The 27,198-nt window shown below is 38.8% G+C and overlaps 1 protein-coding gene across 2 annotated transcripts in view; it reads left to right on the top strand.

Annotated features, from left to right (window-relative positions):
* The window catches only part of trim62.1 (tripartite motif containing 62, tandem duplicate 1), a 45,725-nt gene extending 19,049 nt beyond the window's left edge, over nucleotides 1-26,676 (top strand). For both annotated transcript variants that reach the window (XM_015000756.2, XM_015000755.2), the window contains exons 3-6: nucleotides 12,625-12,720; nucleotides 15,639-15,895; nucleotides 19,139-19,254; nucleotides 23,436-26,676. In XM_015000756.2, coding sequence (XP_014856242.2) covers nucleotides 12,625-12,720; nucleotides 15,639-15,895; nucleotides 19,139-19,254; nucleotides 23,436-23,986 — 1,020 coding nt within the window. In that variant the 3' untranslated portion in view covers nucleotides 23,987-26,676. The remainder of the gene's footprint in view (nucleotides 1-12,624; nucleotides 12,721-15,638; nucleotides 15,896-19,138; nucleotides 19,255-23,435) is intronic.
* The last annotated feature ends 522 nt before the right edge of the window (nucleotides 26,677-27,198 follow it).

Here is a 27,198-nt window from a genome sequence, read left to right as displayed (position 1 = left end):
CCAGTCTAAACGGGTCATGCACATTTATAATCAATTTTGTCTGATAATTTAAATAATGAACTTAAATTATGTACCCAAGTGGTCTAAGGACTGACTTGATTTTTAACATTTCTTGGATGATATGGCTTAAAAACCCAAGTGTTTCAGTAAATGATTCGATAATTTTGTTTCAAATATCTGAAACACTGCCAAACAGGTGGCATGACCTTTCCTGTTTCATCCAGAGTTTTCATGCTACACTGTTTATTTTTAAGCAGTTATTAGGCAAGGTGGCGTAACCTGAAACTGCTGCTGTGCCAGTTACTCTGCAGATTGTTGCTAGGTAACCAAAGAGTGAGTTAGTTGATGCCACTAACCTTGCTTAGCTGGCCATGAGAAGTCGAGCAGCTAAAGTCTTTCCTTTGCCTACATCTCCCAGAATGCTGTGTGGTTCTGGTTTGCTACCCAAGTTGCATTTAAATCCATATTTTTTTTATCTAGATTTCAGTCACAAATTTCCCCAACTTCAAAGTGTGTAACTGCATATTTGCAGAAACTCTGATATCCTAAATAGTCTTCATCTGTCTAGTTTTCTTCAAAATCAGAAGCTCTTAACTTTTTCCTCAATAGTAACTGATTATTTAATGTAATTTTTCTATATTCATAATCTCAAACTGAGTTACCGCGGTGAACCTTAACCAAACAGTTACTAAAAATGGCAATACAACATACATTCATCTGCACCTAAAACTTGATCATCTCATGCAGTTTTCTCAGCTTGGAAAAAAAATAAGAAACTACAACCAATGGGCTGCCTCTGTCTTACCGACAATCTACCGTTATTGAGGTGTTTAATCTGCAAACTACAAAAAAGGTCATACAAAGACAATTTTTGTAATCGCTAAAGAGATTTTGCTCTAACACTTTTATTTTTTAATAAGTTGTAACTGGCAGTATTGCCTTTCCTTTCCATCTGAGCCTAATTAATACATTTTGAAGGGCAAGTTTGTTTACGAGGCTTCACAATCCATTTAATTTGTTTTTGGTTTGCTTGTTTATTTAGAATAATTAAAGGATAATTAAAATGTCTTAGAATGTGTTAAATGTTCTTTAGAAATGAGTTTACTGATCTTAAAGACTTGCATTATTATACCTTTGTCATTTCAGTGGAAAATGGTCTCAAAATGCCAGTGATCAGTTATTTCTGGGACAATTTAGCTACATTTGTTATCGAGACAGGCCTATTGTTGTATAGTGTTTAACACTTCTTCCATTCTTTTTTCATGCATAGTACTGCTTAACATTCTTGGTGATATTTGATAATGTTGAGCCCAGTTAAAGATTGTCAGTATCTTTCGTGAATCTGTCACCACAGTAATTTATGCTGGGAGCCTTACCTGCAGTGGGTTAGGTTTCCAGATAAGAAAGCTCTGCCTCTCAACCAGTCAATCCCCTGAGAAAATGGAAGAAATTGGGAAGAAAGTGAAGAAATCTCCTCTGTCTCAGTTACGGTTGTTTGACTTTCACTTCATGAGAAAAATCGTTGCAGAACAATTCAAATATTGACCAGAACAGGGACGGCTTATTCCAAAGTTTGATCCTGCCAAGAAATTGAGAGCCAAAGCAATTTATTTTCCTTGATCACAAAAAGTTTTTTCCTCCTTGCTGATAGTTTTTCCTCTCTTCGTCTCAGTTGGGTGTTCAATATTGTCAAGAAAACGTTTTTATACAAAGATAACCTGGGTAAAAAGTTAGATTAATGTATTTAAAGGTGTAGAAAAATCTGTGAAAAAGCAAAACTCTGCTCCCTGCTTAGATCAAACCAGTAATCATAAGTGATAGGTGCTTTTACCAATGGTGGGGAAAAAAAAAAAACCTTTTACGTGGTTTAAGAAGTTATTACTTAAAACCAAACCAGACGGAGTTACAGTTGTGTCGGTTTGGATATTCAAATATCAACATTTGCTTATCTGCAAAACATTTAACAAGTGCAAGTACAGCAAAAACAAAAATCTGTAAGGGGGTTAAATTATTCTTCACAGCTTTGTACGTTTGAGCTGCTAAAAGTCAATTTGTCCATAACAAATGACAATATATGGGCTCAAAGATATAGTTTTAGTGGTTTGGCCTGAATGATCCACCAAGTGTTCATGTGCATTACCTGAAATGATTTGTCAACCATAAGGCTGTAAAATATTTAATCAAACTCCTTAAACCTTTACTTTCACCTTGTTTCCTGGACTGCATCATGCTAAGGTTAGAGGAGGAGTAAAACGGTCCCTGGTTTCAAAGCTTTGCTTCCTATAAAGCTTTAAGCTTCCTTTTATGCCTCATTGATCGGAAGCACATGCTGCTTATTAACGTAATGAAAGAGGTCTACACAATGAGAAATCCATTTGTGCTTTAATGGCATCGCATTAATATTGGGACGCTTAAGCTTGCAATTGGCTGCTTGTTTTTGCCTGCTTACTTTTTTCAATTATAATTAATCCTCTGATTCCAGCTCCAACCAGTTGAGGTAAACATGTGGACATCCAGTCAGAAAGCCTGGGTTCACCCACTGTGCTGATGGCCAAGTCTTTCATTACTTAGTGTGATTTTAAGGCAGATCTGCTTATCTTTGTGTGAATCGATGGGAGAATTATATTATTATTATTATTATTATGTCTACGGACTTAATTACTTGTTGTAACAACAATAAATCAGAAAACATGTACAGTGTGTATTCACCACCAACTAATATCTGGAATCTGAGAAAACTTGAGACTCTTATAAATGTTATTTTAATAGTTCAAACACCAAATATACCTTAGTACTCACCAAGATATTGGAAATCTTGGCACGATTGCCAGAGTTGGCGTTCACCGCCTTCCTCATGCCTCCCCTTTGGTGAACAGCCAATCAGATGTTAGGGAAGTGAATGGTTCCTCTTGATTGGCTGCTTTGCAAACACCAGCCAATAGCATGTCAAGTAGCATTTTGTTTATGCATTTAATCTTTCTGAGATGCATTTTCTTTCAAATACTTTACATATACTCCACAAAAAATGATTTGGAATCACTTTCCACAGAAAAATTATTAAATACTGATACACAAATAGCCGCTGTATCTTGGTTTTACTGAATCAGATTGCCACATTGGGTAAAGTTGATTACAATATCCTGATTGACAGATTAAAAGAAGTTGACAGTATTGTCTGGTTCAGATCTTCTTTCACAGACCGGAAATACTTTGTAAATTGGTAATTATAAATCCAAGCTGACAAAGTACCACAAGGCTCCATTCTTGGGCTGTGGATATTCAGTATCTGCATGGTTCCATCTGTATCAGATTATATCAGATTATACCTCCCATTTTGCACTACCTTCACGGAATCAAAAATCAACATCTTATCCACAAAGGTTAGATGTTTCTATCAGTTCTTCATTTGCTTAAATATGTAAATAGTTTATTTTATAATATAGTGTATTGTATTAGTACATTTTGTGTGTTCCCTCTATTTTTAACGTTTCTTCTCTTTTCTCTTGTTTTCCTGTACATTGTGATTAACCCTGTTGTGTACAATTGATTCTATACAAATAAAGAGACTGAATAAAAACTTACTGAAATCTACCTTTTTATTTTAAATGACCAACAATTTACCATTGTTGTTTGTTGTATGATAGTTTATAAGTTTGGATTATAAAGTTTAATCTAGTAGTAAATCACTAATTATGGGCTGCTGTTGGTTTAATTTGCTGCAGCTAACCTTAGTTTCTTTTAAGTATCAGTGTGTGCAGACAGCAGAGGATGAGGCTTTTTAATGAGTTGCCTGTTAGGTGATGTATAACCCTCTCTGAGATTAGCCCTTCACTCCTGACAGGGCTGACTGATGGCTTGTTCGAAACAAGCTGGAAATGGTTGCTACACTCTGAATATTTCAGAAATTTTATAATATGCTTGTAACAAATTGAAATGTCCACCTGTCAGTCGCTCTGCTTCAGCTGTTAAAAATATATGCACATCTTGGGAACTTATTCTGGAGTACCAATGTAGGAACGGCTCAGCAGGCAGCAGAGGCTGAGCTGGAAAAGCCTCCAGGCTGAAGGTGAAGCACAGGGAGCGAGGGACGAGCAGCCGGCTCGCTCTTATCAGGAAACGCCTCAGATTTCCACTCCAAAACCAACAGCAGTCCCTCTGTTCCTCTTTAATGGCTCTTCATTCTCTGTGTTGATTATCCAACGCAACACTCGCTGCTCTGGGATCCGTTTGTCTTAAACCCGTCACACATCACCCTACTTTGCTGCACTGTGACGTCTGATACCTGACTCAACTTGCTGTGCCAACTCTGTAGACCTTGGTCAGCAGATGAGCTGCTATAAATCTAGTATAAATATAACTCAACCGATTTGCAGTTTTTATTTTAGCTGCTCACGGTTGGGATGAAACCTTTGCATACAGCGTGTCCTTTCTCCCTTCAGGAAGTGGAGCAGCGGCCTCTGAGCATTTATCATTTACATGACGTGCCCCATATTCAGAGGACGTGTGAAGGCCGCCAGCATTAGGCCTTCCACTCAACTTGCAGCTTTTTACAAATCTTCTCAATGGTGTCTTACCACTAACTGAGCATGTTGGCTTTATAATCTGTAAACTGAGCTCTTCACTGCAATATTTTAACTGTTTTCTGCTCTAATCTTTCTAACCCTGAAAGTTGACCTTCATGAATTCAATTAAATCAACTTTTTTTTAGCTTTATAAAATGTTATAATGGTGTTCCCTCATCAAAAACATTCCTGGAGTGTTGCTTTGAATCTTTCATGCATGCTTGAGAAAATCCTTGAACGCTTGTTCTGTATCTCCTCACAAAATCCCCTTCCTCCCACTCAGCTCCTCCAGACTAGCAGCAGCAGCTACTAGCAAACACCTGGTGGAACGGCGAGTCTGATGAGCTCTGTATGAACTACTTGGACTCCAAGAACAGATGTAAACGGCATAATTAGAAGTATTGTTGTGATGGCATGGAACGAGCAATAGCTTCTTAAAGAGACAGGCCAATTTTAAGGCATCAGACTGTGAAGTCATATTTCTTGCAAGTTGAGCTGCCTTGTGGCATTTTCATCACAACTGAAAATAACAGTTACCTGATTGTGTATAGAATGACTCTATGTCGCTGGAAAATGCACAATGCAGCCCTTTAAATTCCTTGTTTGGTTTGTCATCGTTTTCATCTAACTCTAGGTGAGTAGTCATCACTTTTATCTCCAGTGGAGGTCTGATCATTCAGGTCATGGACATAAAACATCTATGGTCTCTCCACAAAAACGACATTGGCTTCAGATTCTTTGGGTTCTTCTGGTTTTGATATAAACTCTTTGAAATTGACATTTTTCCACATTCTTTTTAGAATTTATTTAAGTTTTAACTCGGGCTCATTATCAGCAGGGATACCTGCTCCAAATTTCACTGCTCAAACCATTATGCTGAATTATTTAGCTATTTTCTGCATTTCTAAACATCCATTTAGAAAATTGAGGAAGTTTGGTGCTTTTATGGTTTTATTTTTTATATCTGCAGATTGTCGGTTCAACAAAACAATGTACTCCATTTTGAAGGCCTTTTGTTTTTAAACACGTTCATCTAAACTGTGTCATAACAATTGATGCGTGTTATTTGACATTTCTCGGACGTGTTGTGCTCCAGTGGCCAGAGACAGAACAACCGTTAATAGTTTTCCGTAGAACATGAACGTTTTTGAATTGAACAGAGTTACCTGGGCCACCGATCAGAGCCGCTGGTGTGGATAGTTTAGAGAAAAAGGGACCCATTTTTGACTCCTGGTGGTGTGAGTTTCCCTTTTTATACACAGTCTGAAACTGTAATTACTCTGCACATGGATGGAGTACTGTGTGAGAATGTTGTGTAACCTTTCGTGTTAATATTGAGCTTACAGGCAATTGTTGTTTCAAAGAAATTCTGCAGAAACGGAGAGATGTTCTGCAATGTACCAAAACAGGAAACCTGACTTGGAGAATAGTTTTTCCTGGATTCAATGAACTTCAGATTTCTCTAGAGAGGCTCTTAGAAAATGGAAGTAACTTTCACCAGTACAGCTTCAGGCTTTATGAAGGATATTCTTTAGCTTAGTGTCGGATTTTGGTTCTTTTATACTTTGTTTTTGTGGTAAAAGGATCCCAAAGTAACTGGATTTTTAAAAATTGTCTGACTCTTAAAATACAGTTTTATTGTCCAGCTGTTGCTCAATATTTTGTTTTGCTTGAAAGGAAGGCCCACAATTGAGGTGCGATCACAGGTATCCTGATCAAGAAGATTAAAATACTGTCATATTGAAAATGGGGCTGAAACGATTAATCGTGTTAATCAAGATGAATCGATTATTTAAATAATTCTCAACTAATTTAGTAATTTCAGTCAACTGGAGCATACAGACTCAAAAGGTCAATTGCTGAAAGAACAACACTCGGAGCAGTAATTATGCCAAAACTGTACAAAAAGATTTACATTTTGCATCCAAGATTAAAAAAAATATTTAAAAAAAAACTTTGTAAATATGTTCTACTCAGAATTGAACTTGTTGGAAGTATAGTTTAGCTGCAGATTAATCATTTGATACAAATGATCAAGCTGTTATTGCATTTTGGGCAATAAAATGATTATTGAAAAATGAACTGAATTTGTTGTTTTGCATATTTAATGTATTTCTAATATTGTATAAAAAATGTTTTAATAATTAAATGAAAAATCAGTTCCAATTACCTGATTAATCTTTGTGAGAATAATAGACTACTAAAATAATCGCTAGTTGCAGCCCTAATTTTAATTAATGTTCTTTGCACTCGACTAGACCTGGCTGTTCAAAAATGTTGCCGTGGTTTCAAAAATGGTATGGAGTATTTTTTTAATATCCAGTTGAGTCCTACGTTAGGGTTTTTTTTATATTCAGTGCATCTTGACGTCATTCGTCTGGGGTTTAGCAGCCGTGTTCGATGTGCTCTGGTACCAGCCTGCCTGTGTTTTGTTGGGCCACATGTTAAAGGGGAACAGTGTAACTTTCCTCCAGACCTCAGAGCGCGGCCTGCTTAGTCAGCTCAGCTGTCACCGGCCGGCTGTGATGGCTGCGCTCAGGCTGAGCTCAGGCTGCGTGGACACAATGGTTCCCCCCCGGAGAGACTGCAGGCTCTGCTGATGCTGGAAGAAGTGACGCCCTGGAATGTAAAGCACAGCTTGAACCTATTCATATTCACCAGAAACACAAGAGCTTAGCGTCTGACACTGCATTATTTTTGTTGCCCTGATTTTTGTTTTTTTCCAACTTTTTCTTTTGGATTCTGCAGAAAAGTGTTGATGAAAAGGCTCAGCTATATTTTGGTTTATTGTCTAAATACTCCTAACCACTGCTTGCATGTCTGCTTCCTCTTCCTCCTTCTGTTTGAATGATGTCTTTGTTTTTCTTTTACGTTGCATGTTTACTGCAGCTAAATAAACTTGCAAATTTCTTTCCTTGGAATTGGCAGCTGATTTTCCGTGCAATTTAAAGAGGTACCTCCTTTTTTTTTTTTTTTTTTTATGACCTGAACTGGAGAAGAGGGCACACTAAGGTTGCAGCACAAACTCTAGTAGTGAGTTCAAGGGTCAAAAAGATGAGTAGAAATTTTTGACTTACCTTAACTTTGTGTGCACAGTCTGGGCTGTTTGTTTTGCTAATAACATAAATCATGCTGCGCTTGCATCCAACCGGTATCATTTGTAAAATAAAACCCAAAACCAGGCTGCTGCTGGAGCGTCCCTACTGTTCATGCTTTGTCTTCAACGCTCGACTGCTGAACAGAGCAACCAAAACTACACCGGCTACTCAAGGTGAAGTAGAATTATACCGTGTTACTTTGTGGTACTATTGTGATAATGATTAGAAAAAAAAGGTTCTTTTATTACTTTTTTGGGTAACTGTATGGCGGTGGCTTAATGGCACCGCATTCATATCGCCATAAGCACAAATATTGTTCTTAAAAAACCATTCCCATTTGAAATGGTCTTCGGTACGTCACTTATTTACTGTTAATAGTCATTTTTCATGACGATAAATCAATATTCTTAGACATTTTTCACAAGAACTAGGTAGGTGATGCTTTTGAATGACTTATGTTATGTCTTCGGATTCACACCCTAATTTTACACATTGAGATAAACTGTTTAGATAAACTGATTAAAATTACACAAAAATAATTAGTGCTGAATTTTCAGCTGTAATCTTTTACCCTTCTTGCTAACAAAACAAAGCCAAGCTTGAGGTAAAAAATGCATAGCTTATATATCTGTGAAAGTTTGTTAGCGTTGCTATTTACCGATCGAGGTTTGTTGCTAGTTCTTTGACTGCCGTCTGTCCTCAGGCTTCACTTAGTGCAGCGCTGAGCGATGTGAAAGGTCCTTGAACTGTGCAGACAGGAACACACGCGAGCTTGTCACTTTTCATCCGGTCATCGTCAAGACAGCCGGCCACTGAGATAAGCAAAGTGGCTGCTTGATTTGAAAACTGTTCGTTTAGTACTTTTTTCCCCCCTGTTTTCACATCAGCTTTTTTCTGCTCGTATCTTACTTTTCCCAAATTGTATTTTGATGTTTTGTGAAGATTATTCATTTTAGCTTTGGGAGTTTATTCAATATCTTACTAATTTAGTATTCCTACTGCTAAATAGTTTGCACCCACACATCAAGTAATCGTATCTTTAATTCTCTTGGCACTCTTTTTACAACCAAACTGATTACTTTTTGTGAAAACTAAATGTTTTTTTCTTGCATTCACCAAGTACTCCCTGGGAGTGACCTTGAGTCCCTTAATTTTGGAAGATCGGTGATTGGCTGATACTTAAGGGAAGCCGATCTCGTCAGTCACTAAAAATCAGCCACTGGCTCTATTGCTGTGCTGTGACAGATATTTGACTGACAGACCCAACCTACAGCTCATCTCTGCATGTTCACTGTGGCCAAGTCAGGAACTTTCTTGCTATATTTAGCAACATTTCAAACAAAATATTGGTAAAAATCCAAATAAGCAGTCCATACTAAAAGATTGATGATCATTCAGAAAACTACAAATATGAATTCTAACTATACCTTTTGCTTATCGCTTACTTGACGGTATTTTCTTTATGTAAAATATGACCTAGAGATGACGCGTACCGCAATAATAAAGGTCTTCTTGTTATTTGCTGATTTTCTATTTACCTTTGTATCTGCAACAGAATTGCAACCTCACCGCAATGGATGTTGTCAAATGGATTTAATGATGCCCCATTAAATCACTGTGATTTCTGCTGGTTACTTCTGTGGTTAACTGCCAATGAACAGACATGAAAGGTTCTCCAAACATTAGAGGATGGATTTGTTCTGTATTCCTGGTCCAGTAAGTGGATCTTTAGTGAGGCTTCATTACTTCTATTTGCTTTTAATGATGCAGGCTGCGGCACATGTAGTTTTATTTAGCTCTTAGCGGAGGCTGGCTGTGAGGCTGGTGGATGTAATAAAGCTCAGAGCTGCCTTGTGCAGTTTTATTAAGAAACCTGTGGGGGAAAAACCGCTGCTATTTTATTCATGTCTTCCATGTATATCTACCTGGGAGCAGCTGACATGACAGGAGGCTGAGAGGAGGAAGGAAATGACAGAAGGATGAAATGAGTTTTAGATTTATAATCCTTCAGACATGACCCCCATTTCCTGCAGCTTGACGTCCTGGGGAAATGTCATGTCAGACTCGTGTTGGTCAGATTGGATGGACAGGAGGGAGACACACACACACACACACACACACACACACACACACAGACTCTGCTACGAGTGTTTGCTTATACTTGTTATCTGTGTTTTTATATTATTATATACACTAATTGTTTCCATTTTATAACCTCTCCTAGCCAAACATCCTATCTTTCTGTATTTTTAAGATATTTTCTTGTGTATTCTGTCTAAAAGTTGCTTTTTACTTTGCTAGAAATGTCATTCCAGTAAAGTCTCCATATGAAGGATGCGTTTTGCTTCCAGGAAGATTACAGGATTATGTAATTGCGTGTTATACATGAGGTTTAGGGCCTTAGAGGGGATAATGGCACCACCAAGGTTCATTTTTACTCCTTATAAAAGCTTCCTTTGCCTTTTTAAATCCGGACCCACACTACCAATAAAAGTTTATTTTTAAGTGCCGTCTTTCATTAGCATAACGGAGAGAAATGTTCAAACTGTACGTCTAATTTTGGTGAGGAGAGGGCTAAAATTGAGTTGAACATTTATCATGTTCATCTTTTACCATGATTACTTAAATTCCAATTAATGATTAAAAAAAACTGTCTATATATTATTGTAGGGCTGGACGATATGACTGAAACTTGTATTTACAATATAAGTATTTAATATCAGTTTGATAGTTATTGATTTCCGGTAGTTTCTTCTTTTAAATATCTGAAACTGGTGGCTTGATCTTTTTTATCTACAATTTTCACTTTTTAGCAGTTGTGAGGTAGAGGTGGTGACCCTAAACTGCTACAAAAGTTACTCAATAGACTGTTGCTAGGCAACCAAAGAGCGAGTGAGTCAGTTGATTCCACCAACCTAGCTTGGATCGCTGTGAGAGGTTGATGAGCTGAAGCCTTTCCTACATCTCCCAGAATGCTGTGCGGTTCTGGATCGCAGTTCAGTGAATATTCTTTATTTTTAATATTGGATATTCTGTCACAAGTGTTAACTATTGATATTAATTACATGTCTGTTGTGATATATATTTTTATTGGTTCATTATCCAGCCCTATATTGTCTGTATTGTTAATTTTTTACTTTTGTTTTTCTCCACTGTTTTATCAATAAATGTACAAGTATAATTAAATATAGTTAATGCATAATCTTAGTGATGCAAATAACCCTAAAGAAGTGCATTATAAATGGAAATGTTTTTCAAGAGCAGTATTTGCGTTTGTGGGGGCCATCGTTTGTGTCATGTAGTCACATTCATACATTTACCTAAACAAAAAAGGTAGCAAATACGTCGCCTTTATTATCACAATAGTACCACAAGATATTGTGATGACATAGTAAATCCATATCTAACTTAAAAGCCGACGAGTTCTTGCTGCTGCGTCTGTCTGTGTGACCTCAGTTGAGCTCAAAGTTGCCCTTCCCTGATCAGTCAGCCAGCCAGGAGTGGAGCAGGATGTTTTCTCTGCCAGTCTGTCACTCCCGCTCTACCTCAGCAGCCGACGAACGGCTGCAGACAAATGTGCAGCGATGAGACGGAGAGCCCACTGAGCCTGCCGCACTCCTGTCATTAACATGGAGAGTCACGCTCCTTCCTCTCTGCACCAACACACGGTTTCCTCGTTTCTGTTCTGAAAGAAACCTGGATTCATTTCCACAAATCTACATTTACACCTCTTGAAATTTTGCAGGGATTTTATGTAAAAATCTTATTTTGATGGAACCTCTGCATATCGTCTTCCATCAAAGATCTTTTCTTGCATATATTCCAGTTTTTCACGAAGTGTTCAGCTGGATTTTTTTTTGTTTTTTGTGCTTTTGTTCAGAAGTGATTCTTATCTCAAATCTCATTTCACTTTATATGTCCCTCAGTGTTACCCTCACCAAATAGTGGCAAGAACGACATCCAAAGCAATCCTCTTCTTCTGCCTCCATTCAGGGTTTATTTTAATTTATTTTTGCTTATCTGTGACCTACATCCAACTTTGTAATGTTAAGTGTTTTTCCACCTAAATCAAATTAAATGATCAACACAAATTAGTTTTTATTGGATTAATAAAAATTTAAATCAGATGTTGAAGTTTTTCTATCTGCTTCTGGTTTGTGGATTTTACTCATGCTCATGTCTTATCTCCTTTCTTGAAGTTTTTGCTTTGTTTCACTGAAAACCTTGGACTTCATTCATAAAATTAAGTGAAAATTATTTTTAATACACTGCAGTTCCAAAAGCAGCCTGTTTTGATTAATCGTTCTTTGTATGGCTTTCTTTATGTTTCCATTCAGGACTTAAACCATGTTTTCTCTATAATTCTGCAAATTATATCATTATCAAGTAATTATGAATGCTGGACTCCAAATGAATTTTCTTTGAAGTGATTTTTAGGTTCTGCTCGGTAATCTCTTGATGTAGCCGTTGTTTATTAGCGGCAGTGCATGCAGGCCTCGGTCCGTAGACATTTTGGGGTTTAGTCTCTGTTTCTCTCTTTAATCTCGGCACCTGTCTCTTGCCTCAGGCAGACTTGGAGGTGGAGTTCGCTGAAGCTTTTGCCTGCTGACTTGGGATGAGACCCAGTTTTCTCTGACAACAGCCTGAAATCTCCAGAGATTTCATATTCTCTTTCATATCTCACTCTCCATCTGGCTTATTTGTTTGGGAGTTGAGGATTAAATCTCTGCCGCCTCATATCCGATCAAACGGAGCTGTAACAAGTAATATAATTTTATCTTAACACAACAGGATTTGGGAGGAAGTATCTTCCCACTGTTATTTCAGAGTAGCTATAATCTTTCAGCTCAAAGTAAAAGTCGAGTGCTTTAAAATTACCACAAAACATGTTTGGATGCGTTGGGGATCTGCTGCTCCGACACGTTTCTGGCCATGTATTGATGATTTGTTGTTTTGTGCTGCAGAGGGAGATGAAGGAGCAGCTGGCTTCGCTGCAGGACAGCGAGAAGGGACACTCCGAGGCCCTCCATCTCCTGCGGAGACAGCTCACGGAGACCAAGGTACTTGTAAGCATTTCCCTTTAAACACAAATGTCATTTCTCACACAGAGACTTCAACTGATCACTGCCACTTTCCCTGCTGTGTGTAAACTCAGCAGCTCCAAATTACTGATATCTGAAGGTCCAGAGAAGCTGTATTTATCGTCCATATGGGGTTGTTGTATTTTTGTGTTTTATTAAAAAAGCCCTTGATTGTGGACTTTTAGGTGCTGCGGTTTATTTTCTTACTTGAAGGTTCACATCTTATGTCGTATTAAGACGCTCTGAATGCTTGTTATGTTTGAAGTTAATGTTTTATGTAATTCTTTAGACATCACTTGCCCAGTGTAGGTTTTGTTGGGTCAAGTGAGTCAAACCTGTTAATAACTTTATAACTAGAAGGCTTGAGATTTACCGGATCCAAACAATTACCAGAACGCACCCTTTCAAAATAAGAGAATCCAGCTCAGATCAGATCCTGCAGGTGAAACACCAGAATCCAGTTTTCAATCTGCTCATATGTAGGAAATGGATCGTTTATTAAGTCGGTATGGAGTGTTTGGTCACTGATTATCTCACTTCCCCGGTGCTTTGGGTTGCCAGGTGATTTCTAACACAGCCTGGTTTTAGTAGCTTTTTAATCTCGAGTCATTGTGTTAATAAGTTAATATTTGCTCACCACCTCACACATCTTTACACTCATCATTCTCTCCTGTCACAACAAACCCTTCAGTTGGATTCACTGGAGGCAAATCATGTCTGATTTCCAAAGAGGAGCTTCGAGTTTTTACTTCCTCCAAATATTTTTGTTAAAGTCTCTGCATGACGTTTCTGCATCGCTCGCCTTCTTGTCCTGGTCTTCTCCGTTTTATCGACTCTCTCTGGCCGCCTGATATAGGTCGTTCAGCTCACTGGAAATGAGCTGATCTCATTAGCTTTACATCCATTTGCAGAGAGTGCTGTTCCTGGAAGTGGGCCACACTGGCAGCATTGATCTTTGATGCGTTTAGGTAGCTGACAATGAAATGACTTTGGACTTTCGCTCTTCATTTAGTTCAGAGTTGGAGGGACGAGTTCTCGCGCCAGAAGGAATTCAAACTTTACATCTGCTGTCCTCCTGCTCTTCTTTAAGTCGGTGATTTTAGCTCCAAATCGTTACCTTTATTTCACAACTCTTTTGCCGTTTTGTGCTGTAAATTGAGATTTTCTCTAACCTCACCAGGGGTTTGCTGGATGAAAAATACTCAGCCTGACGTCTCTGAAGGCTGCAGCCACCCACTCAGTGCCATCACGGCCTGCTGGGCCAAAACAACAAACACGTCGGTGTGACTGATGGCTGCTCCGCTGCAGTCGTCCTCCCCTTTCTTCACACTATCAGTTAAACTCTTAACTAGGTAGGAAATCTTTGGCTCGCCGAGGGATCGTCGTTCTAACGAGCTCACACAGGAAGTGAGAGATTACCTGTCTGCACCGGCCAGCAGGATCACGTCTGCTGCTTGAAAGGAGGAAATTGTGGGTGTGAGGAATTAAAAGTTCAGAGATACAGCTGCTGTTTTTCATAAAGTTAGAGTAGAAGTTGTAAAATATAAGAATTTGACTGATCTATTGAGATGTGGTTGTATGTAGGCAAGTCACGATATTTTTTCCTGATGATAAATTGCAATAAAAGATCATGTTATTTTAAGACCATTTTCCACTGTTATGATGGTATAAAAATGCAACTATACTGTCTCAAAAATCAATAAACTAATTTCTAAAGAACATTTAACACTGGAAATGGAAGACATTTTAATAATCCAAATAAAGTCTCTGTCCCTTTTTCACATCTCTTGTGTGATTAAGCGAACCGTTTTGCTGGGCACCATTTTGTGCCTTTTTGCAGTTTGTCGATTAAACACCTCAGTGGTTGTGAACTGTCCGTAAAACGGAGACGGCCCATTGGCTGTAGGGTTTTTTTTTTTTTTTCAGTTTGGGAAAACTGTGTTGGATGATTACATTTTAGATGCAGATGCATTTTCAGTTGCTTCTGTCTTACAACAAATGCAACATACCGTCTCTCACAGGTTCACTTCAGCTTTCTTGTGTCGCAACAAGCTCAAAATTTCACATGCTCAAATTTTATTGGTGGTTTGACTGGAGGAGCGCGGGCGACTGTCGCCTCATTGGACGGGTTGCACAGGAAACGAATGGAGAGGGACAACGTCGCCTCCTATGTGTGTTGAGCCTTGAAAAGAGAAGGGAAGGAGTCTGAAATGAAGCTTTTCCTCCTCCAGTCTCTTTGGTTGAAAGAAACATGATGAAAACAAACAAGCATTTGGTTCTCTTTAATTTATTATGAGATTATTTCATTTATTCCTTGTAGCTACAGGCCTACCTGCATGTATGCATCTTTGTTTGTTTTTAATCAGGCCTTCTGTTCTATGCAAACACTCATTTCTTTAAATGCACATCTTATTTTTGTAAACATTTCTCCTCTTTGGATTCTTCTGTTACTTGAACCTGCTGAGATTTTTAATGGATTCCTCTCCTCTGTCTGCCCACCTGTCCTCCCACTCAGGTTCTCTTTAGTGACTGTTCATGTTTGCCTTTTATTTTTGTTCCTTTTCTTCTGCTTCTGTACAGTTGTCTGAAATACTCCTTATTTTCAGGTTGGATGGTTGTGTACATGTATTACTCCCGAGAGCTTCATAAAATCAACACATCTACATGCTGAATCAATGAATTACTGTTTATGCAATATTAACAGAGTTTAGAGTGCTGTGCAAACCCTAGATTTATTGAGTTTTGTGTAATTAAAGTTCAGCCATTGTGACCTCAACTCTACAGAAAAGCTAACAGCGGTCAGGAAATATGCACTGAAGCACTGTGACCTGCATTTATCCATTCACCATCTTACATGGGTTCAGCTTTTACAACCAGGAAATTTTTTTTTTTTTCAGTCTTCAGCCAAGAGTCTCCGTGCAACCATCGGCGATGCGTTCGAGCGGCTTCACCGCTTCCTCCGAGAGCGCCAGAAGAGCATGCTGGAGGAGCTGGAGATGGACACGGCCCGCAAGCTGGCCGACATCGAGCAGAAGATCCAGTGCTACAGCCAGCAGCTGCGCGACGTCAAGGAGGGCATCCAAATCCTGCAGGAGCGCCTCAGCGAGACGGGCCGCCACGACTTCCTGGAGGGCGTGGCCATCACATCCGAGAGGTGGGTGCGATCTGCTCAGAGCCTCAAGTGTGAATAAATGTGCTCTGAAGCAGTGTTTCTCAAACTATGGTCCCTGGACCACCGGAGGTCCACAGGCCCCCCCCATTGGTCCGCGAGGTACTGCATATAAACAACCGTTTATTTGCTGTGATGTGAGCTCAAAGTGTGACGCTACAATTAGCTTAGCAAAGGATTGTGGTAACAAAAGCTTAAGATGGAAAGAAAACAACGCCAGGATTATATAATTGGAGGAAGCCAAGTTGTTTTCATGTGAAGTTCAGTAGCGATTCGATTCTTTTGAACAATCTCCAGTAAAATAAGAACTGTTTGTTTTTTTACAACTTTGCTCGCTTATAATGCTCTGCTCACACGTCAACAGCTATTATTTTTATTTAATTAAAAATTATTAAATTAATAAAACCGATAGGAACTGCTGGTTAATTTTATATTTAATGGTGCAGAAGAGGATCTATTTTTCTTTTATTTTGCTTCTAAATTACAGATAGACCTAAAAAATGTTATTCATGCACACAACTGGTAGTAAAAACAACTTCTTTTTTTATTTCTATGTGTTTGACATCATTGGAAAGCTTAGAATCCAGACTTTCAGAATATGTAAGTAACTCAAAATGCCCCAAATAAACTCTTTCATTTGAGGCAATTTCAAGTTAGGTGGTTTGTTTGTTAAATTGGTTAAATCGTCCTCAGCCTGAAAAAGTTGGATTTCTAAAGTAGTGGATTTGTTAACATAGTTCAAAATGTGTTGAGAGTAGATTAGAATATTTGAAGTACAAAAACCAAAAGACGGATAAAAAGCAGCTGTGGAGGAGAGGTGAAGAATAAACACAAGTTTATAAGAATTAAACAAAATCACCAACCATTTGAAATTAAATTAATTTTAAATGTTTTCTAAAAGAATGACTGAAGTAGTGGATTGAAGAGCTGGGACAGGTTATTCCAAACTTAAGCTTATTTTTGCTTAATTGCTGTTCTACCCAATATTAAGTAAAAGTCACAGACAGAAGAAATACGAATATGAGAATACTTGGTAAAATAATCTTTGGAAGAACTACTAGCAGATCAGTAGCTTCACATTAAATATGTTCAAGATAACCCATTTAAAAGAAATAGAAGTGGATATAAAGTCAGACAGTTTGAAAAATGAATCATTTTTAAAACTAATGCACATGTAAATGTGTTGAATGTCTGGGCAGCGTTGTGCAACCGGTTGGAGAAAGTAGAGATTTGAGCAACAGCTCCAGCTAATCCCTGAACAGATGGAGCTTTGGGGCCGAATTAAACCAGCTGTAATGTCTAATCAGGAGGTGGATGATGAGGATTTACTGGAACAGTTTGATATCTTAAAGCATAAAATAGTGTAAGAGCAAAAAACTGGCAGTGAATGGCAAATTTCTATAATAAAAGAAATGATGTTCTAGGAATGGCTTCTTTTTTTTTAGAAGTGTGAAAAGTATGGATTATATTAATTATATTTCTATTCTGCTGTGTAAATATTGTCAGTCTGTTGTAATATCTGCCTGAAATTCCTCAAACATTTGTATTTGCAACATAAAAATGCACCAAGAACTTCCCTGAAGTTCAGTAAAGTTAAGAGTTTTAAGTCAAATCTGAAATTTCAGGATTCTAGACGGCGATCAGAGTTAGGAAATCTGAAAATAAGCTCTTACTGCATTTCTCATCTGCATTGCTGAGACGGAAAGTGATGACGTGTTTGACTACAAATATGCTTCTTATGGTTCTGTCTGACGTCCAGCCGAGTGTCTCTGATAAATGAAGTCCTCTGTGCTGAGAGCGTTAACGCCGTGTGGGGTTCATTCATTTCTCAGAAAAGGAAAATGGAGAGACGTCAGATATTCATTACCGACTGGGAAAAAATCTGGGCACATATGACAAATACAAAAATACTAATAGAACCAGAACTGTTATCAGTGGTTTCTCACTGTATTGGAAAGTATGGAGTGTGATTTTATTATATTCCAGTTCTGGGAAAGTATGAAAAAAATTAAAATTGTGGTTTGGAAAAAAGGTTGAATTTCCAGACTTCTTCCGTTATCTAAAAGATAAAAAACTGGATTTCTGAAAAACAAATATGCTTTTTATAATTCAGTTTCAGCTTAAGACATTAGAATTTGATTTTCTTTGATCATTTATTTTAGATTTTGAATAAAACTCTTCTAAAATAAAATGGCTTTTTATTCTTTTTGTTCTTTTGATCATTTTAATTGTATCTTTGAAACCAAATCCAAGGTTTTTAAATTGCTTTAAAAGCAAAGCGTTTAGATGTCTACGTTTTCTGAGTTTTGATAAATTTATTACTGGTTTCAAAGTGTGATTTTCAAGGATCTGTGTTCAGTTCATGTTCAGCTTTTATAGTTTTTTGGTTTTTTTGTGTGTGTCATTTGAGCTGATTATAAGTTTATCTAGAAGACAAAATGCCTTTTGGAACCAGCTTCAACAATTTGTTTCATTATCTGTGGAAGAAAAAAACAACAAACCCAAATAAAGTGTCATGAAATGCAGCTGAAAACGATCTCTGAAACTGAGTTTGGAAAAGTGTTGAGCTTTTAAGTGGACATATTGTAGGTACAATGCATCTGTTAAAATGTAAGCCTTAAAATTAACACATGTATGTTTAGGTTGGAGATTGCATCATTGTGTGGGAACAGCAGGACTGTTGACCTTTATTCATGCTGTTTGCTCTCACCGTTTAATTCTCTTGGTTATTCTAAGCAGTTTTGAGGTTTTGCTGCTTTCTTTTGGCTCCATTTTCATAGATTAGACCATTTCTATTTCTGTCGCTCTGTAAGACAACACCAGCTCTGGCAGGAGGATTAGTGCAGAACAGGACGGCTGCAGGTTAAGATGCACATTTTGGTAAGGGAGAAGCCGGACTAAGCGGAGTTATTAATTATTTACAGCCTGATTCTTAGACTAGGATGAGTCCCAGGTGAGCGGAAATGTGTCAGCATGTAGAGTAGCTTACTCTCCTTCACATAAAGGTCCATATAAAGTTTTTTTCTTTTTGCAAAGCGTGACCCATTCTGCCAGCTTCATCCTTTCAGCTCATGATTAATGATGCTGTTTACCAGCCAATGGAAGATTTCAAAAAGCATAAATAAAAAGAAATTCATCAAGTATTGAAAGTTGGAGCTGCACAACACGAGTCGATATTAAATTACAAATGACGGCGTCAGCTCAGACTGTTGTTGCTCTGTTTTTCAGGGTTAAAGGGAAGATACACGAGACCAATCTGACTTATGAGGACTTCCCAACGTCCAAGTACATGGGGCCCCTGCAGTACACAATCTGGAAATCGCTCTTCCAAGACATTTCACCAGGTAAGGGAGCGCTGCACAAACTACAGCCGTCAGGCTTAAAGGTTGTCTGACTGTTTGTGTGTTTGCTGCTTCGTTAGACAAACAGATCAATATTATATCCTTCAATAAATATGTGGAAAAGTGCTCTGATTTAAATGATTAGCTGTTTGTTTTTAAAGCTAAAGCAGTTTTATTGGGGTCGCTCACAAGCCGGCGATCCCATTTTGCTAGATAAGCTTTGAGATTAAACAAACAAGATGCTGCTTGTTAATAAATTATGAGCTTCCTGTTGCATTTAATCATCCTTGAGCAACCAAGAGGGAAATTTCCATCTATTACTGAGGAAAATTACCTTTCAGTTTCATGTTTTTGTTGTCAGCATTATAAAAAGTGTGATTTATTAAAATATTTTCTCAATATTTGTGTTCTGCGCACAAAATATGAAAAATGTATATTTCTTTGTAACTGTAGAGGTGGCTGCACTCAGAATCGACCAGTTTAAGGTCGATACTTGTTGGTAGGTTTTACTTCTGCCAGCAATAAGGGGAAAATTTCCTGCTAGTAAACAGCAGCTGTGGTTTTTACCAGACATTTTTACAAAGACTGATATATAGAGAAAACTGTACAGGAGGACAGTCAAGATTCCTGTGGTCGTATAAATAGCAATATAAAAAAAAATGCGAAGAGGAAACATCTTTCCCCAGAATGTGATGTGTTTGTTTTGTTTGTTTTTTTTCTGCTCGTGTTTCTGGGTCACTGAGACTTTCAGCTTAACTTTTAATTAAAGCTGCAAGTACCAAAAACATATACCCAGTGTACCATAATGACTTAGAAACATTTGCTATTGTTTGAAGCAACCGCGTTTTATTTTTCAGGTTATGATTCTGTAAACTATTTGGAGCAGAAAAACAACACCGCACAGATGTTGTGGTAATAAGATAATGGATACCATGTTGCTTTGGGCTGCATTTCGAAGCTGCAGATAAAGACAGATTTTGCCTTTTGCCTTTGAGCTCAACAAGCCGCAGCGTACATCCAAATGAAAAATTGAAGGGCTTCAGCGGCAGATCGGCGCTCTGAATGCCTCACCCTGAGCCCAGACCCATTTCTAATTGAAAAGCTACAGGGAGAGCTGCAGCGGGAGAGGATTTAAATAAATTTGCAGAGTGAAATAAAATTGTGAAGTCAAAATACGCTAGACTTGTATTCTCCCATTCAAAAGTATTGAAGTCTAGCTTTATCAAAGCGGAGTCCTTTGATAAAATCAAAATGTGTTTTGCACAGCCCGCGGCTCCTTCTCAGGTGAAGGAGCAGGACTTCTTCTCGCAGCTGTCTCTCTCACTCGCAGCAGATAACTCAACAACGCACTGAGGATTTTATAATGTTGTTTTGCTCTCTCAATCAGTTCTCTGCCCGCGGGGAGGCCAGACAGTTTCTTGGCCTCACTTGACTGGCTGCTAAATGGAACAATTGGTTGCGATCCATCAGCAGCAGTTGCCAGAGCGTCAACAAAGACATTCGTCCCATCGGCCCCGAAATTCACTGTTCGGAAAGCAGGAGCGGACCGGGAGCTGGTTTTAAACCCCACTTATGTTTAGCAGGACAGCTCCAATCTCCTCCGTTTCTTCATTTGACCCCAGCAGGCGCTCAGGCTATGAATCTTTAATGATTGCAACAAACACTTGAGTTGTCATTGACCAGTGAACAAGCTGTCCTGTCCGCTGGCAGTTCGCCACAAAATTCACCTCCATCTATCCTTGCCGACGTAATTGCAGAACAGTTTTTAAAAAAAAAATGTATCACCACCCTGAAGATGATTAATGTAAGGAAGTAAAAGAACCGTATTTGTTATGAGCCTAAAAGTTAAACTCCTGTCACATAGTGATATGGAGGCGTTGAACTGAGATGTTTTAAATAAACATAATCCAGGTCATTTCTCTTATTTCATTCACTCAATAAATATGAATAGTTCATGAAACAACTAAATTATATCATGAATTAAAAGGAGCTGAAAGAAGTATTAACAGTTTTAATAAAAAATGTAAAACTTATTTTTTTATTAAAGTTTCATACTGCAGATTTAAGAAGTAGAGAAAAACAAAATCTACAAGCAAATATTCTCCATTTGGCTCAGACACAGAGAAAAAATAAATAGTAGGTTTATTTTTTAACTTTTGATACTTTGTCTTTTAGTTTTTATACTTGCTGCAACATTAATTGTCCATTTGGGACATGAATCTGAATCTAAAAGGTTAAATGAATTTTTTTATCTTATATACTTAATCTAATCATAAACAATGCCTACATTGGCCTGGCTGTTAACTTCCTGCGTGTGCTAGCTGTGCTGTTGTCATCCTTCAGCTTTGGGTTGTTTTTAGCCTTCAATCGCAGATTTAAATTGTAAAATCTTAAACAATATTTTGAGTAGTTCACCAAATATTTGTCCTCTTGCATTCGATTCTCAGATGAGCTTTGTGAATCTTTGTGGTGAAAATGTTTGCTATTCTGGTTTTACTCTGAACTGTTCTATACACAAGGAGTTTTTGGAACACATTTTGTGATTTGTGATTAAAGCTTTTGCTTTAATTGAAGAAGCTAATTTAATCTCGTATGTTAAGCTGGATGTATTGTCACAGGCCTGGTGGAGCTCTGAGCTGCTCTACATCTGGAAAGACATGCTTGAAAGAAGCTCCACTGGGTGCAAACCCTCCTAAAACGCATAACTGCACAGAGAATTAGACATCCTATGGAGCTGTGAACTGAAACTGCTCCTCCTTTCTCTGTAATTACTGTCTCTGTGTGTTGTTTACACTCCCGGCGTGGGTTGATGTAGCAGAAACTGAGCTGTCCTGCAGGACACTTTTCTTTGAAGACCAGTGGTTAAAGATAAAAGAGATGCGTGGTGGTTGTCACATGGATGCAGCGGTTGTGAAACGCTGTGGTTTGTTTCTCATTCCTGATCATTTTAATCAGCAGGAATATTTCGGGCTGTTGCCTCACCTGATTTGTAAAGTTTCTCAGCAGCTCTACCAGTCGGCTCTGAATTGGCATGACTTCAAATAACATTGGAGCCTTTATCTAATTCATAAAGTTAATGCTAGCACAAGACGAGTTGTAAACTGACCACAGAGCAGCTGAGAACTCAGCCAAAGAGTGAAGGAGTTACATCAGGAACACCAAACTAGGGCGTAAGAAAATGGTCTTTGTCTTTAGATTGTTTTTATTAAATTAAGTTTTACATGGAGATTTATCCATTGAGAATGATCTGAAACTGTGTGAGACCTAACAAACCAGCACCCTACCCAGGCATTTTAAAAACGTGCTTGCCTGGAACCCGTCACAGTAACAAGTCACCAGAACACTTCATGTTAGGAAACATTGCAGTGATTGTTCAAGCCTCACTTTGCTCCACATGTGTTTTAATCACAAGAGTTTAGCTGCACCAGTAGTTAAATGTTAAACCTTAGTTAAATGAAAACTTAAATGTTCTCTTCGTTTTCAGCTCAGAATAAGTTTTCTCTTTATTCGTACTCTAGTTTGTTTGCATAGAAGGTCCGGTTCGATTGGGGAGGCGTGAATGCACAATCAAACTTCGATAAGGATAAAGAAAAGCAAACACTGGTTCGCCTAAATCCCTAGGCCTTACTTTGGTTGAAGTGAACTCTGGTGTAGTTTGAATGTGGATGCAAACAGAACGGAGATTGCTCCAAAAGCAGGAAGTGGACTATAGCGCACGGCATTCTGGGTAAATACAACCAAAAATGTAAGTCTAAAACTCATGGTGTTTTTGCCAAAGACAAAAGAGAAATCCTGCAGCCACTAAAATCTGACACTACTTCATTTTTGTTAATATTTTGTGAAGAAGGAAGTTGTGCTCATGTCGTCTTCAGAGGTTTTGTGTCATTTCCTTCAGTGGTTTTTGGTGCAGCGCCACCACAGGTAAGTGGGGGAACAGGTTTTTGGAAGGGTTTGGTTCATTTGAGACAGTGCCGTGTGAAAACATGACAAATATTTCAATTTTGGTTGCCAATCAAAACAAATCTATTTAACTATCGGGTGTAAAAACACCCCTAGAAAAGTCAATTTTAAAATATTTAACCATGCTTTGAAAATCAGTGGAAAGGCTGATCTTCATGTCTGTTGATCACTTTTTCTCTGTCTCTGAAATCTGATATGTAACCTGTAATTGCTCTTACCAACAGTGCCAGGAGCTCTGACCCTTGACCCCATCACAGCCCACCAAAGATTGATCCTCTCAGATGACTCCACCATCGTGGCCTACGGGAATCTCCACCCGCAGCCTCTGCAGGACTCGCCGCGGCGCTTCGACGTGGAGGTCTCCGTCCTGGGCGCCGAGGGCTTCTTGTCGGGCGTCCACTACTGGGAGGTGATGGTGTCGGAGAAGACGCAGTGGATGATCGGCGTGGCCAACGAGACGGTGAGCCGCAAGGGCAGCATCCAGATCCAGCCCAGCCGCGGCTTCTACTGCATCGTGATGCACGACGGCAACCAGTACAGCGCCTGCACCGAGCCCTGGACGCGCCTCAACGTCAAGAGCAAGCTGGAGAAGGTGGGGGTGTTCCTGGACTACCCGAAAGGCCTGCTCATCTTCTACAACGCAGACGACATGTCCTGGCTCTACACGTATCGGGAGAAATTCACCTCCAAGGTCTTCCCTTATTTCAGCCCCGGCCAGAGCCACGCCAACGGCAAGAACGTGCAGCCGCTGCGCATCAACACCGTGCGGCTTTAAGGGGAAACGCCGGCTGGTTGCAGATGACCAAACAGATGATTGAATCTTAGGTGACAGAAATGTTTAAAAATGTATATCGGGGGTGTTAGTGTTTTCTTCAGTTCTGTCAAGAATCATGCTTTGCGAAATGTTTATTTTTTAAGGACCTTAAAGTTGTCGTTTGCTCTTGGACCTCATTGAGCATCCTGTTAGGAACAAAGATGACACCAAGTGGAGAAGCGTCGGCGGTTCTCCTGGGCTTTGACAGACGGAGACAAAGAACATTCCTCTTAGAGTCGCTGTCTGAGGCCCACCTCACACTCCCAGGCGACTCGCTCTCACTATAAACTCATGCCTGTCAGGCTCCATGTCGCCTGTTTGTTTCCAAACAAGTGTACCAGTGAAGAACAGCCACTTGTCTCCTGCTGCACTGCTGGCTTCCTGTGCTAGCTGTGATTGACAGCAAGCCCGTTTGTTTTTTTTCTCCGTTTTTCAGACGGTGACTCACTCGTGTCAAGTGTGCTCGTATCTTGGGGTTGTTGCTCTTTTGATTTTTATAAGTTAATTTGTGGATTTGGGCTTCAGAAGAGCCTTAAATAAGAGAGTATCATTTTTGTTTTGGACTATTATGTTTCTTCCTGCAGTCGCTGTCTGTGTAGTCCGTCATTGTGAAGAAAACCTGTGTGTGTTCTGTTTTATTTCTAAACACTTAAGAGTAGAAGAGAACTACTTGCAGTGTCTTGCAAAAGTATTCACACTTCTTATATTTTGTCCCATTACAAACAGAATTTAAAGGTATTTCATGTGACTGATCAAAACAAAGTGAGTTTGATGTGAAGTGAAGAAGGATACATGGTCTCTGAAAAGTGTGGCATGCATTTGTAGTCAACCCCTTTTCTTTGCAAAACAGGTCATGCTCAGACTGGATGGAGAACTGGATGAAGTTTTAACAGATTGTCCACTAGATTTAAGTCTGAACTTTGACTAGGCCATTCTATCACAGGTATCCATTTTGATCTCAGGCTACAAAACGAAAGTAGAACCTCTGCCCTGGTTTGATTGCCCTCAATTCAACTCCATCCAGCTTCCTGTCAGCTTTGACCAACTTCCCTGTTGATGAAATACACAGCATGAAGCTGCCACTGCCATCTTTCTTGTTGGGGGTGGTGTGTTTTTTGTTTTTGTTGGGGGTGGGGGGTAGAGGAGGGTTGTATGTTGGATGAATCGCTACAGACCCTCCAGAGTTGCCTTTTTGTGTCATTTCTGAGGGAAAATGGTTGCACTGGTTTTATTTGTAAAGTGTTTAAGGGGTAAAAACAAATGCTTTCCCCGCTTCTCTTGTGTGTAAAAACCATAGAAACTCTAAATCATCCTACTTGTACATCACAATTAAGCATTACTCTCTCTTGTTTTCACATCATAACATAAAATGTCGGCTGTAACTTCATGAAGCATGTCTGCATCGGGGGTGTGAATACTTTTCTAATGCATTGTGCTCAGTAGGTAGTTTTAAAGAGGCAGGACATTGCTTAGGCAAATGCTGCTATTGGTGAAGAAAGGACCTTCTAGTTTGTATATAAAGTAAAAAGGAAGAAGTCTCCCGTGGAGTTGTTCATATTTAAGTTGCTGTCCTTTTCCTGAGACGTCCACATGTTTCTTCCCTCATCTTGTCTTAATATTAAATAAATATTAAATTAAGTAAATATTGATTCTTGTTGTCGAGGGAGCTGTGAGGAGAGAACCGGTGTCCTCTTCTATTTATTCACCTCATTTGTTAGATGAAATTGAGCTGAATGTTTAGAGAAGAGGCAGTGGGCGGTGAGTTATGTGCTGGTGTTGCATGATGATAAAAATCACAGATCATTCCTTTTGAGGCTAGGTCATGTTCATTTCTGTCCCATGTGCCTCAAGTGTTCTTGTTTCATCGTTAGTCACACACGAGCCCTGCTGTCTGGGGTCACAAATCCAACTTCGGTTGTCGCTAATGAAGCCGAACCGCCCATGCGATGGGGCGGAAAAAAAGTGGTAATAATTGCACAATTGTTCAAGATCAGGTCGATCTCAACCAACAAATAATGAAACAAAAGCAGCAGCCTTCCTTTGCTACTATATTTTTTATGTTTGCATTTGTGCGTGTGTCGTCTTTGTTGGTTTATAAAGTGAAAATTGGGGCAGTGCCCTCACTTCGATAGGAAATGATTCTGGTATGTGCCGTAGGATGCGAATCAAGCTGCGAGTTGGTGGCTGTTTTAACATGCACAGATCTGCAGGAGTCTCTGATGATCCTCAAGTTATGAGTCATTTTTGCAGAGCAACACCTGGATCTGCTTGTTACCCATGAAAAGCCTGCTGTTAGGTTTATTTTAAGGTTTTAAGCTGATGTTGCAGACACTGTGGAGAGCTTTCTGATGTTTTGGTCTAAAGTGAATCTTGACATGCAGGATTATAGAGAATTTGAATCCAGATTCTTTTGCTGCATTCAGTGGAAATATTACAATTGATAGGAGTTGTGTTGGGTCACTGTTGAATCTATTGGTAAAATATATATATTATGCTCATAACTATGACACTTTATATGGATATAATGATGACTGTGTCTTTTGATGATGGCCTCTTCGCACTTGTGTTAAAAACAAAAACACTCCAATGGGCTTTTGCTGCTGGAGGATTGTGGGAAATGTTTTAATGTACAATAAACCACTGTAAAAACATCACTGTGTCTTCAAGTTTGTCTTGAAATTAATATTCTTGCTGCAGGGCATTGCTTCTCTCTGGAAAGGGATGAGGCGAAGTCAAATTCCTTTGTCAGGGTGGAGCTTATGTGCGTCAGGATAAAAACAAATCTGTGGGTAAATCTCACCACCAGGTGATTAAAAACAGATCTGTCAACTCATCGCAGAAAATGCATTTTGCATTGTAGTGATTTTATTTCTTAAAAATATTCAATGTTGAGATTCCCACAAATATTTGCATTTGTGGTAATTCATAAGGAATATTTTAGTAATTGAACCACCTGGTGTCAGTCTCGTGTGTAGAATTAACTTTTTCTGTTTTTAAACTTTTCTTCAAAGTTTGTTTTTTTTGTTGTGTGTGTTCCCAAAAGCACAAACACTGACTGTCCTGGCTACAAAACAAGCACAATCCTTCTTTTTAAATTTTTAAATATGGTCAAGATATTGAGATTAGAGCATAAATAAAAAAATGTATTACAATAAATTATACAATAGTTCCAT

Source organism: Poecilia mexicana, unplaced genomic scaffold (assembly GCF_051168715.1).
Source record: "Poecilia mexicana isolate PSO_F unplaced genomic scaffold, ASM5116871v1 scaffold_5, whole genome shotgun sequence".
Classification (NCBI taxonomy): Eukaryota; Metazoa; Chordata; class Actinopteri; order Cyprinodontiformes; family Poeciliidae; genus Poecilia; species Poecilia mexicana.
The sequence above is the reverse complement of the archived record's forward strand: the minus strand, read 5'-3'. Positions and strand labels throughout refer to the sequence as shown.